Source organism: Ammodytes marinus (assembly GCF_949987685.1).
Source record: "Ammodytes marinus genome assembly, chromosome: 5".
NCBI lineage: Eukaryota > Metazoa > Chordata > Actinopteri > Uranoscopiformes > Ammodytidae > Ammodytes > Ammodytes marinus.
In genome coordinates this window covers 22,358,027-22,372,333 of record NC_137234.1, presented here as the reverse complement: position 1 = coordinate 22,372,333, position 14,307 = coordinate 22,358,027, and the positions used below count along the sequence as shown (strand labels likewise).

The 14,307-nt window shown below is 43.4% G+C and overlaps 1 protein-coding gene across 1 annotated transcript; it reads right to left on the bottom strand.

The window, feature by feature from the left end:
• Positions 1–107: 107 nt before the first annotated feature.
• On the bottom strand, positions 108–13,860 carry LOC307251289 (lysine-specific demethylase RSBN1L-like; the record flags this gene model as incomplete). The annotated part of the gene is made up of 8 exons (XM_080028614.1): positions 108–2,532; positions 4,460–4,568; positions 4,900–5,067; positions 5,602–5,744; positions 5,872–6,009; positions 11,857–12,554; positions 12,996–13,121; positions 13,371–13,860. The coding sequence occupies 8 exons, from the start codon at positions 13,858–13,860 to the stop codon at positions 904–906; spliced, it is 3,501 nt and encodes a 1,166-aa protein (XP_079884740.1). The 3' UTR covers positions 108–903.
• Between the last annotated feature and the right edge of the window lie 447 nt (positions 13,861–14,307).

Here is a 14,307-nt window from a genome sequence, read left to right as displayed (position 1 = left end):
TGGCACCAATCTCATGGCAATCAATCCCAACATATTCATCTCTAAACCCAAGCCGCTTAAGAAAATATAGAAATCTTATTGATGAAATACAGGAGAGACACCAAGTCAATATTTTGAACCATTTATTGAGAGGTTCTGATCAGAGTATAAATCACACTACCAAGTCTTATCTTAGGAAATAAAATGTATTTACAACAATATTTTCACATACATCGTTTTCAAATAAAAACAGACAGTAAATGATATAAATAAGTTCTATGGAAAATAAAACTTGTCTTACAAAAAATATATGCAATTTCTGTATACATTTTCCCACATTGGTGCTAATAACATCTATACTGTACAGTTTTGGTACTTACAGTATCATTTACAGCCCTGTGTGAGTCAAACAACATCCAGTCTGAAAACAACTACTTGCTCTGTTTTTGGAGTGTTTTGAACAACAAACCCCTATTCGACTGAACCACGGCAATGAGGAATTTCAGCAGGACCCTGGTGACTCACTGAAATGTCCCAAACATTGAATTTAGGTCATTCCTATAGTAGGGAGATGGTTGTTTTCAGATCGGCTAGTCCAGTACCGAAAATAGGTGCTTTAAGAGCGAAGCTAAGTAGTGCACAGGCACCGACACATGGGTCACATAACATATTTATATTGAGCCTACATACATTCGCTAACAAACTTGAAGTGAGCTACTTAGCTTACATTCTTAGGCACTGATAAAATACTTGGAGAGTGCATCCTCTTTTCGCTACGTCACTGTTGTAATGTGGCCGAGTCTGCAAAGTAATGCATCCGCTCAGTTGAGGTGTGAAGGAAGGATGCCTTTTCAAATACTTTAACAAAGCCTCGGTGTAAGTTGTACAGTAAAAAAACAAAAGAAAGACTCGACATCTAGACATTCATAATAAGAAGTCTTTCTGTGTTTGGGGCATGTGTGTTTTCAGGGGCTGTTTTAAAGAGTGCTGCTGTGGCCGCGTGTCCTGTAGGGGTGTTGCTGGTTTTCCCTGCACTGTGTCCTTTACTTTTGGTCCTTTAGAGGGCACACCTGTCCGACTGTCAGAGACAGGCTTAGAGGACGAGCCTCGAGAGTCACTGTTATGGTGGGCCTTGGGCCGACTGTCTGTGAAGGACAGGGCCAGAGTTTGGTGAGCCTCCATGGGCTTAAAGAGGTCAAAGGTGATGAGCGTCCGTGGTTGTTTGTGTTCTGGTGGCGCAGGACCAGAGGCAGACTTCTTCCTCTCCTCTTTGCTGTTGACAACATCTTTCTCCTTCTTTCCTTCTTTCTTAACCTGAGTGTTTGGGAGTTTGGGAGCGCTCGTCTTCCCGTCCTCTCTCCCAGACTTTGCTAGAGCACTCCCTGCGTTCCCCTCCCTGTGCCCGCTCTTGTCCTTCTTCCCGTGTGAAGACTTGTGTTTATGTATCTCCTCTCTGTCGGGCCGCAAGTGAAACGCTCCCTTCTCTTTGTCGCTGACGGTGTGCTCCTTCTCTCTCTTGATGTGAGGCTGGGTCTTCGAGTCCCACTTTTCGTCCCTCTGTGCGTGCAGCGAGGTTTGAGCGGATTTACTGCCCTCTCTCGTCCGCTCCTCATCCTCCTTTTTCCTCATCTGCGGCATCCCATCTCTTCCTCCCTCAGCCTTAACCTTTTCCTGCTCTCTCCCCCTGTCCTTCTCTCTGTCCCTGTCTTTCCCCCTATCCTTTTTATCCCTGTCCTTGTCTTTACTCCTGTCCTTGTCCTTCTTGTCCTTCTCCTTAACCCTATCCTTCTCATCTCTCTTTCCTTTCTCCTTTTTGATTTGCGGCGCGTTATAAGTGCTTATTATACTCTCTTTAGATTTCTCTTTTAGACTTTGAGCCGGCACTGTTGTCTTTTGCTGTTGCCTCTCTTCCTCCACATCGCTCTCCTTCTTAACGTGCTGTAGTGACTTAAGGGATGCACTGCCCACTGCACCCTCCTCATGGCCTTTCTGCACTGTCTGGCATGTGTCGACAACTTCATCAGCCTTTCCTTTACCGTCCTCTGTCTCACCTTCCTCAGCTTTAGGCTCCATTAGGGTGTGAGTGAGTGCATCTTCATCTTTTTCCTTCTTGAAGAAAGGTAGAGGCGGTGTCGTTGATAACTCCTTCATCTCCGGCCAGTTCTCTTGCTCTTCTCCCTTGAAAATGGGAGTCGGTGAGAGCGGCCCGTCTGTGTCCTTATCCTCTAGCTTTGTAACCGTCTGTGCTGCAGGGTCACACTCTGTCTCCTCCACCTCCTCATCTATCTGCTCCTCTTTGAAATGAAGCGAGAGTTCTGTAGGCGCACACCTCTCCTCTTCCTTCACCTCTTCTTCCTCCTCGCCGTCGTGTGGGTGATACTGTTTGAGTCGGATATGCCAGGCCAGACTGCAGACAGCAGACACGGTTTTGAACTGATGGACGACCCCTCTGGGGATGAAGTAGATGTCATCGTGGTAGAGTTGGATTCGTGCGTATCGGATCCCCTCCCGCCTTAGCTGGTTCAGCTTGGCATCATCGATCCACTGCACACACTGTGGAGGCAGCGACAGGAACACAAGAGAGTCAGTAATCCCCCCCAATAAAATTAGCAAAATCAAATCATTGCATGGTGGAGGAAAAGAATAACAGATGTATTTAACAAGAGACAAGGTGGCATGTTAAGAGGTTAAAGACAAGCCCTGGTTGTTTTTGAGTTTATTGTACTCTTTGGGACAATGCAACAATCTGTAAACAATACTTTGACATACTATCTCCTCATAGTTGAGGTTGATATGGTGATAATGTTAATTCACACATGCCTATTTATACATCCAGCAGACATGGAACATCAGGCCACATGGCAAATGTTAGTGCTATATACTCTTATGCTGGGTTTACACTAGAGGACTTTTAAAAGACTCTGAAAAGACTGAAGACTGAAACCCTCTTACATCTAAAGACAATCAACTCACACCTGAAGACAACTAGTCATTAGTTTTCAGTCACAGAGTGAGATTTTGAAAAGACAGGGGTCTCATATTGCAAGACTACAACTAGATTCCTTTTGAGATTAATGTTATTTCCGAAAACGCGATAGTTTATTTAATTAAAAAAAGGTTAATTCAATATTCCGAGCGGGGGACTTCCTTTAGTTATTTTACCATCTTTATTTGCTGATCTCATCCACCAATAACTTTAACTCCTAACTCTGTATTTGACGGTAAAGTTTTAAGGTTGCGCGGCTGTCAGCCTGGTTCTCCCGCCGAGGCTTCAAGGAAAAAGTGTCCGAAATAAGTGCCTGCACAGGCGGACACAGGTCGTGACTAATGCCGCTCCTCCTGTGTCGTGTTTGGTGCATGCAAGAGTGTGACAGTGTTCACGTCATTTCGCTTGAGCCAACCCCTTAAGACTAACGATAATATCAAACATGTTTGATAATGTCGGAACGTCAAGACGGGAAGAAGACTGGCTGAAATCGGGTCGGATGACCACCTTATACCAAACGACTGAGATTACGTGCGCGCGCCACAACTCCAGCACGACTTCTGTGATTTCAGTCCAACATTGGAAGATTGTCTGCGACTGTCAAATCGCGTGAAAAGTCGTGTAGTGTAAGCTCAGCATTAGCTGTTTCAGGTATCCATATGCTCCTGAGAATAATGTCTCTACCTGTAACCTGCCTTAAGGTGATTGATTAAATTTATTTCAGGTGGAGTCAGCCATTATCACTTTGTCAAAATCAATAAATATATCTCCTCATGATCGGCCACCTGTCCATACTGTGTGTGCGCTGCACTGAGAAATAATCTGGTGTTATACACAGCCTAGGCTCTGTAAAATGGTATGAAAACTATGGGCCCACCGTAGCTAGCAACATGCCCATTTACAGAGCCTAGTCTGTGTAATAAAACTAGATTTTTTTTGCTGCGCACATGTGCGTACAGGTATCGGATCCTGAAGAGATATTCACTGATTTTGATGCTTTCCTTTAATGCTCCACTATGTTAACCAGCTAGTCGCTTGGTGCTGGTTTATCAGAGCGTTTATACTGAAAACATGAAGCAGGGCAGACCAGAGTGGTGAGAGTGAACCAAGCTCAGGCCGTAAAACCAAAACAATGAGCTGAAACACATGACTAAGCTCAGCAGAGCTGAAGGGCACTACAGAGCTGGCTGATAATTATCTGTGGATTCGTCACTACAAGCAGCTTCTGTTACATTACACACAGACAATATAAACATGTTGATTAAATCAAATCTAATCAGTTTTATTTGTATAGCCCAATATCACAAATAGACATTTTCCTCACATTCACTCCACATTCCATACAATATGACACCCTGCCCTTACACCCTTAGCTCGGCTGAGAAAGAAAGAAATTAGTGCAGCTGTTAATGGACGTTTGATTCATCTGACTAGTAAAATACAGTTATCAATGCCACTGCATCCTACTGGACACGGTTCATTCATCTGACCCACCTGAGACAGTGGAGGTTCATGGAGGTCCAGCTGCAGCCTCATGACCACATCTGGGAAATCTCCAGCGTGGAAGCACACTACATCTTTGGTGATCCGAGGAGCAACGTCACTGTTGTTAGGCAACACAGAAAATCCTGTTTACTGATCGAGAACAAATGAACAGCAACACTAACCGTAATTCTGACACCTTGAAGTGCTGCAACTTAAAATAGGTTTTCTGTTCCTACTACAGTTGAACTACTACCAATGGTTTTCATGTTTTCTTTAACATTATGTTACCTTCTACCGCGCTGCTTTCAACATTTTCAACTGTCTATTGTGGCAGACAAAAGGCCCTTTACTACTGTTATCTTGGCAATACCGCTGTTATGAGATTATATTATATGCAAAAGTGTGTAAGTATGTGATAAAGTAAAGTAGATGTCGGTGTGTGTACTCACATCTCTCCGCAGCGCACAGCCTTCAGCACACCAACAGCAGCAGTGGTTTGTCTCTCAAACCCCTGACCGATGTGGTCAGCATGGGCTCTTGTCCGGTCCTCAAACAGCATCTCTCGGGGCTCACTGGCTCTGGGTAAATACTGCAAGTTCTTTATCTCATTAGTGGACCTAAAACACATTGAATCACAACAGTCAGTATATGTTCAAGGCATGGTTAAGAAGATGTACACATGGCACGTGGAGTTGAGAGATAAGCTAAAAGTAGTTCACTGGTTTTGGTACATCAGCTTTAATTTGAAGTCAGCAATTCTGAAGAACGCTTGTTGTCATTCTCGTTGTGATTTCTCCTTACGATCCACTACCCTATACGTACTGTGTGTGCACTGTAAAATCGAGTGTTAATACGCAGCCTAGTCTCTGTAAACTGGCATGTTGCTATCTAGGCTGGGACACCTTTGTTTACATAACTTTTTTAAAAAATACCATTTAACAGAGCCTTGGCTGTGTATCAACACCAGATATTTTTTTTCAGCGCACACACAGTAATCAAAGGTAGCGTATCCTGAGGAGATATTCACTTATTTGGACAAAGTGATTTTGTTAACAAGCATTCTCTGGAATACTGACTCCACCTTTAAAAACACATTTGTGTTTCAAAGGATGCTGGTGAGAAGGTAGCGTTTACAGACTCAATAAGCCCACCTTTTCCTTTTAAAGGGGGATTTTGGCATGTCCGCCATAGGAATCATCTGTTCTCCAGGTCTGACCCACATGATGGGGCCATCGTCGCTCTCAGTGTGGCTCTGCAGCCGCAGACTGGAGAATGTTCCCCAGGGCAGAGTCCGCTGCATAAACAGAGCCAGAGACTTCTGATTACATAATGACTCGGAGCCGTACACGGGGAGTACACATGGCCACTGACTGTGGATATGTACAAATGCAGACATCTTTATATATATGAAAAAGACATACCTCAAGAAAGGGAGAGTCCTCTAACATGTTGATGAACTCGGGGAAGTAGTCTCCAACCTCTTCGTCCACAGCCCCGACCAGACTGACCTGCCGCATGGCCCCAGCGCGATACGTTCCCTGGGAATATGTCCGCTTTACCTGCAGTTGGAACCAGAGAGGACAGCTCAGACCACCAGGGATCAAAATATCCTACTTTGACAGGTCTAAAGCTAAACCCGACTTTACTGTCAGCAAAGAGGTTTACAAACCTCATGTGCACCTTTTATAGAGAACTTGTCCTTGTCTAACAATCAAAGCTAGCACCATATGTAACACAGCATAAATGCTCTGACATTTACAGTACGGCAGCCTTTAATAAGGCACTTATTGAGTGGACCAACAGCATCTGCTTAATAGATATCAGGGCCTTAAATGCAAAGTTTTCGCTCTTTGGTGTAACTCCAAGACCCTCATCAGTCTTCAACAGTGGCAAATGTCAACACAGGATAAATAAAATACTATTGTTACGCTGAGGATTGAATGAATAACCAAAGAATAAAAGAAATGAATGAAGCGCTGTGGTTTACACTTATAAATCTAGAATACACATAGACCTCTAATCATAACGGCCTCTGCACACATCCTACCTCTACTGCGCGTCTACCTCGCGTCTGCGTCTGACTTTGTCACTGACCGTGTAATCAACCTAGAGCGGGCACACATACAACCTCAGACGCACTGCTGATGCACGTCGGAGGCACGTCTGCAGCGACGCTCCCTTTTACCTCAGGAGGCTCGCCTATTTTTTTCTGAGAGCCGCGCGTCTCTTGGGTCTCTCTGCTTTAACTGATAGAGAAATACTCTGCTGATAGTCATATTGACTTCACACCGGCAGCTTTCGCTGTAGCTTCACCATTTCCTGGTGTGTCCCTTTCAAAATAAAACTTCAAACTAGCGAAAATGTGGCAAAAAAAAAAAAAAAAAAAAAAAAAGGCAATGGGGCACATGGATTACTGTCCAGAATCAATTTTAGACTCAGTATGAATCATATGCATCATAAATGACACGAAAGAACTTCATTTTTAATGGGAATTATCTATGAAAACGCTATGTAAAAAGATAGGGCTTTTAGAAGCAGCGCTGCAGCAGCAGCAGCTGCTGAGACGTTCCATGTGTGTCCGAGAAAAGTCCGAGAGACGCAGCAGTAAGGTAAGGCGACGAGCTCCAGAGGTAGACGCAGGATGTGTGCAGAGGCCGTAAGGGTCTGACAGGTAAAAAAAGAATCACCGCTCAGGTTCACATGGGTCCTTCTTCAGACACTAATTCTTAGCTGAATGAACATTAAAAAGTGTCCACTTCAGCAGTGTGAAGGGGATTTCATGAAGCAGAGCTGATGCCCTCAACGGCTCATAAAGCTTTATTTTGTGGCAGAATCAGGGTTACAACTCAACATTCTAATATACTGCAAGATTAACCAGATCAGATCATTTTATGTATGTGGTGGTGACAAGTGACTGTCAATATTTATTATTATTATTGTTGAACTGTATCGTAAAATATCCTAAATTTACAAGTAACACAGGTAAAGTGACGATGAAATGTATGAATGCAAGTACCGGTAACTCCAAAGATGAAAAAAGACTCCACCGAAATGTGCACCTTTTTTTTTACAATCTGACAATGTTACAATTGACAAGCAGTACACACATTCAGAAAATAGCGTTCAGTGTATATTGGGTGTATTACACTACAAGAAGAAAGTGTGATACCAACAGTCAGAATAGTATATAGATAAATGCTTCCCTTTAAACCAAAGTGTTTAATTAACTGCTGCCAACATGTTAAAGGTGAAGTAAGGGATACATTTATGTTAATATACACGTTAAATCGCTCTATATTCATACAGTGATCACTTATATAGTGTGCGCACTTCATAAGAGAGGTCTCTCAGTCACCCGCTCTGCATGTAATCGTCCAAAAAAACTTTTCGGGTATCCCAAAACCTGATATCCAATCAGAAGAAAGAACGCTACAAACCGGCACCCGTCTCAGTGCTGGTGCACATGCAGAGTGACAGCTGGGTGAATGTTTATGCGCCTACAATGGCGGAGCAGGGAAACATCCTTCCCAATGTCTGTTTTGATGGTTTTTATCATGTTTTATCGCACTTTCTGACCTGAGATGACGCTAAATGACTCGCTGCTTGAAGACCGTAGTGCATTAATGTGGTGACGTAGGGACGAGGGAGGGGAGTCAGGGGACTGCTAACTGCAGTCACTGACAGGAAGTTAGCTAAAAGTACAATTTCGCTTACTGAGTGGCAGAGCAGAATAACCACGTATTCCATGCGTAAATGTAAGGATAGGTTAAATGATCCTCCAAAAAGTGTAAAGCAAAAGGCATATTACAGAGGAAAAGTAGTTTGAACTCTGAATACATATTATAAATATTTTATCTGGTTGATGAAGAATAGATAAACCACCACCACTCTTTAATATAACATGTATGTGTTGTACCCATGCCAGGACTGTTTGAACACCTGTCACCACAACAACACCTACACCCCACAACATTGACCCTGCACACTGACATAAACGTTACCCTTTGTTCTCTTCTACATTTTGTTAACAGTTATTTTTGCTATGTTCTCTCTCTAAAGCCCAGTTCAGACCAAAGATTCGCCTCGCAACGAGCTGGCCTGGACGTTCTAAAACTGGACCTGGCGATTTGACATGTTAAGTATTTGCCGACTGCTTGCAACGCGCTGCAACAGAAAGGCCAGGCATGGATAACAGTCCATATTATTAAGCCCAAACCGGATAAATTAAGAAAATGTGCCAACAGTTGCATTGAGTTTGGCATTATTGAAAGCAGCAACAGCACCAATTGCACCATCTGCCCTATGTTGGTAGCGGAGGAAGTCATGATACTGGACAAGCTGAATCAATATCTGATTACAAAGCACTTGATGGATAAGAACTAGTCGAGTGGGAGACCTTGGAAACATTTTCTTTCCAGTGATGGGTTCCAGGCTTCGTGACATAAATTTGTTCCCTCAACTTCATAAAAGGTGTATTAGTGTAGTTTTCTGACCTTTATGTTTCATTATGTAAGTACACTTTAAAGAGGACCTATGTTTCCATGTATGGTAATGCTGTCACTTCCCTGTTCGCGTCTGCCTCGCGTCTGCCTCGCGCCCTTATAGGTCCATGCTCGCGCTTCCCGCCACTGAAAGTGTTCCGGAAGGAAGGTAACCAATCACAACGGAGTGGGGTTTGCAGGAGGGGGGAGGGTAGCGGAGATGGCCGATGCACAGGCGGAGGGAGCGGAGATTGCCGAAGCACACACACTCAAGTGTTGACAGGACGTGCTGGATCGCCAAAATAAGAGAAAGAGCTTCCCGAAAATCTACATAGTTTTTTGTGATGTGATTCGTGTCAGGTTGCTCTATAGCAGTGTAAAACAAGAAATTAAGACCAGAAAAGTAGTATAATAGGTCCTCTTTAAATATCCAACACATTAGATTGAATTGTTTTAAGTCTCACATACACAGTAACCCTAAGCATAAAACTGGAGGTTTCTGACTACAACTCTTGTCCTCTTTCATGAATGGTTGTTCTACAAATATAAGACAAATACTTCATAAAAACATTTACCTCAGACTGAGCAGTTTGCCCCCGTGTTCATAATTTATTTTTACTGATAATCGCAGATCAGAGTCCTTAAAACACTATTTATATCCTGGTCAAATTAACTCGTATAACAGGACTTTATTTGAGGAAGGAGCTCTACATTCTATGAAAATTAATAAGTGAAAAGGAAAGATTTCAAACACCTTTAGTAAAACAAGGAAACTGATCAGAAAAATCCTTAAAGACCTACTTCACCGGTGGGAATATGAAGGTGTATTGAACTCTGAGATCCTATGTAGTATAAATGTGCAAATATTTTTGAAATTGGTTCATCCTAGCCTGAGAAAAGGCATAAAGAGTGTTTATGGTCTCACTGTCTAACCCTAGATTTGACTAGTGTGACATCACACTAGTAAAAACGTGGGGTTAGGATTAACAGGACAGCTGGGCCAAGGAAAGACTGAGGAAAGACTGAGGGAAGAAAAACCTCATTCATCATATTATCAGTGATTCTTGAGAAGTGGGACAAAAGGCCATCTTCCAATATTAACTGCTGTTATGTTTAAAAGTAAACATATTTAAACCTGTAGATGTTAATAGGGATTAAGAATAGAATGTCTGGAGCACAATTATTCCCTTAAATGTAATTTTATCATTATTATGTCAAATATATGACACTTGTTATCTTCTCACGGCGTCCAAAACAGTGTGTCCACAGAGAAGGGATCAATCATTCATATGCAATAAAACCTATTAAAAATATACTTTAATCATTAAAAAGAGCCTTTCTCATCAAAAGCAACACTAAATGGGGCGCCCTTAGCTCAGTTGGTAGGGCGTCCCCCCCATGGGCCTCGGCCAGCAGCGGACCCAGGTTCGATTCCAGCCCGCGGTCGTTCTCTGCATGTCACTCCCTTCTCTGCCCCATTTCAACTCTGTTTCTACACTGTCAATAAAGCATAACAAATGCAAAAAAAAAATATCTTAAAAAAAGCAACACTAAATAATCTCTCATAACAATAAAAACTGTTTTTCTACAACACATTCATGTTTTATAAGGTTTCTAAGTGGTGGGACACTTTTTGTCACCACCGTCAGACAATCCATTAAAATGTAAGAAAATCAGCTGTCACTATGAAGGACCTCTGCAGAGTACATTAGAATCAGACAGGCTCTGATAAGTGTTGTAGTTTTAGAATATTTTACATTCCAAATCTTGAAAGTCCTGCGTCACAACCATGATACGTCAACACCGATTTACAATTTCTGAAGAAGTTATTTGAAATGTTTCGATCATTTTATTTTCCTGAAGTAGTTTATACTAGCACCTATCATCAACAGAAAAACCAAATGGCTACTAGCAAAAGTCAATTTCTTCTTTTTAAGATACGTTAAATATGTCAACACTGTCAGATGTCAAAAAAAAATTGGGTCTAGCATAAATTGGGGGGAAATGAATTTGTGTTTTTGGTGTCTGACGGTGTTGACACAAAATAAGGAATGGCAAGCTAAAAAGCCCATTTTGATAAAAAGGACAAAAGCTGGGAGGTTGTGTCAACGCTTAGCTCAGTAGCTTAGTATATGTTGGATACATACATGTAGTTTAATTTGCCTAAACATAGGGTTTGTATTTTTTTAACATTGCACCCTGTTTTGTCCCACTTCTCAAGAATCACTGTTATAATAACGATTTTATAATGATAGAACGCCGGTTCCGTATGGGTGAAGTATTCCTTTAACCATTTATAAAACAAGCAAGTGAAAACAACAGTCTTCTTTCTCACAGTTGTCAGGAGCTGGTAGAGAATTAAAGACATAACAACAACATGAACCATTAAGCATTTCATTTTATAACTTCAGCGCCCAGGGAGCCAATTCCACTCTCCATCTAAACAAAATGAATAAAACAAACCAACCACCACGAAACATATATCCCGACAGCAGACATGGCTGCTGTCACCTTAACAAAGCAACTGCTTTTTTTTTTACTCAGACAATTTAAATCTCTTCAGCAGTATCTTTGGAGGCTGACGATGGAACACATCTCCAAGTGAAGGTATCATAATCGCTACCCAGTGATCTAACAGTTACTCAAGAAGCCGTTGTGTTAAATGGCCACAGCAGTTGGACATTTCTGCTCCACAAGACAACGTGGAAGCTGATACACTGAACACAGGAGTGAGGATGACCTGAGTGAAAAGCCCAACGAATGAACAGTCTCCGCAAAGAGTCATGCACAGAAAACAAAAAAAGCTGTTGCTTCTGTGCTGCACAGCCCTCCAAACTCCAAAAATTACACAGAGCATACTCTCACACACAAGAGGTTTTTACTATGCTGTCCATCCAAATTTCAACCAACAAGCAACCACCTTACCTGAGTGTAGAAGTTGACCATGGTGGTCGTCTCTATGTCCTTCTTCCCGAGCACCTCCATCTTTACTGGCGCGTTGGGGAACTTGTAGGAGAAGTAGTCCAGGAAGTCTGGAAGGTAGGACGCCGCTCCGTGGATGATTCCCATCACAAAGTTCGCAGCCTGGGCATTGTCCTCGCTGAACGACAGTGTCACAAACTCCTGGGCGAATCGCTGCATCTCGGGCGGAGACAGGGAGGAGAGCTGCTCGCTGTAGGCGTGCACCACAGACGCCCCTCCGTTGGCCTGCTGCTCCACATGCATCAGATGGCCAAACTCTAGGCCGGAAAGGACCGGTGCTGGGGTGCACTGGAGCGGGGAGCTGTAGCCCAGCCTGTCCCTGACCATGGAGGGGAAGGAGGTGGAGGTAACACCAGTCAAAGGAGGAGGAGCCTGGTGTGGCTGTTGTTGTGTTGCGGTGCTGGAGTGGAGCACGCTGCTGTTGTTGATGCTGTTGTTGCTATTCCCGTTGATTCGACTGAGGAACTCTGGCAGACCCAGGGACACCCCCGAACACATGGTCTGACACGAGCGATGGTACATTTTGGGTCGGCCGTGCCTCTCCTTCACCCGCTCACCATCTTTGTGCTTCTTTTTCTTCTTCTTCTTGAGTTTCTTCAGCAGGAGGTCTTCCTCTGATCCAGGGTTGGGTTCCTCAGACTCTGATGGAGGAACAGAAGGTTTTAGGGTAAGATCGATAGGGTGAATCATCTGAGGCCTTTTACATGTTGCTGACTCGGTGGTTTCATGCAACAGTTTAATACACTTTCAGATTACACCTGAGCTAAAATAACTTTAAAAGTAAGTAATTTGTTAGAATAGGTTATGTTTACAGGAACTGTATGTCAATGAATTATAATAATTCAAAATGTTCTGACACATCGTTATAAATCAGTTATATAATCATATTAGGACTCATCTGCTCTGCTTTAACTTGTCTTCTACAATTAGTATATTGACAAGTGGCAAAGTTGCCTCAATCACACCCGTGACACTGCTTGCAGGATGAGCACGTTTAAGAGGCCGATGTAACTCAAAGTGTTGTCAAAATAATTAAAAATTACTTTTCATGTCATCTGGTCGAAGTTACATTTCATGCCTACCTTTCTGTGGAGAATTCACTTCTCCGTTTTCTCTTGCAATGTCATGCACAGGTGGCAACATGTTATTCTTCCACTCTTTGCTCTTTTCCTTCTTCTTCTCCCTGTCCTTCTCCTTCACACGGTGATCTGAGGGGAGCAGAGGAGGCGAGGGAGTGAGGTGAGACACTGAGTAACATAAATAACGAACAAACATTTCCACGTGTATATATCACCATCTGGGCCTAATAAATAGTACTGGGGCCTGTGGTAGGGGGAATTATGTAATAATTTAATAAATCATTTTGTCACATTATCTCCTAACATATAGTATTTCATTTGAGCACAAGGTGTTCAGAGCAAGGTGCTGTGGGGAGCAGGCTGGCGGTGTGGTCCTACCTGTCTGTGGCGTTTTCACGTCGCCGTTCTCGGTCTTTGTACGGCAGCTAGCGGGGCTCACTTTCTCCACACCGACGGCAGAGCTCCGCTGCGCTTCATTGCTTTTATCCTTCTCCTTGTGTCGTTTCTCTTTAGCCTTCTTTACTTTGGGCGGTGCGGCGAGGAAGTTGCTGATTTTGAAGATTTTCCGACTGGGAGTCGCTGGCACCGCGGCAGCGGTGGAGGGGCTCGCCTTGGCCGGGCCGAAACTCCATTTCGCTGGGCTCCCACAACTCTGCTTCCCGTTGTGTTTTTCCCCTGCGCACACCTCTCCGTTCACTTTCCTGTGCTTCAGGCCCTTCTCCTCCACCCGGACCTTCTTAGGGGGCGGTGGATAAATGTCGCTGGAAGACTGCGGTCGGCTCTCCGGCGGTCGTTTAGCTATCAAGGGTTTAGGGGAATTTGTTTTGCTGTTTGCTGCGAAATGCATGCAGTCCACGGCCTCGGCCATCTTGGAAGTTTCTATTTTTTACGGTCAGACGTAACTGGTGCGTGAGAGCCAGGCCAGGGCGGGGCTTGGTGAGTGACGCAGGACGCACGGAGGAGGGAGAGCAGCAGAAAGGATTGTTTACACTTACAGCCTGCAGGGCACGAAACAGCGCTGCACTGTGCAGCTAACTACAAGTTCACTGACTTGTGATATTACCAGGAACATATCAGCAGGGTTGAAGACAGAGGGCGGCATTGATGAGCTTTACTCTGTCCATTTGCCTCGGCTGGGATGGAAAATCAGTTTAAGTTTTGATGTATGGAGAAAATGCGTAGAGATGTTTTACAAGTGTCTTATTTCCTCAGATCTTTTTGACTGAACAATATACGCCCACCATAACTCGATATTTCATTGTTGATCTGTATGTTCATTATTATCTCTAAATGATATTCTAGGGAACCACTAAAT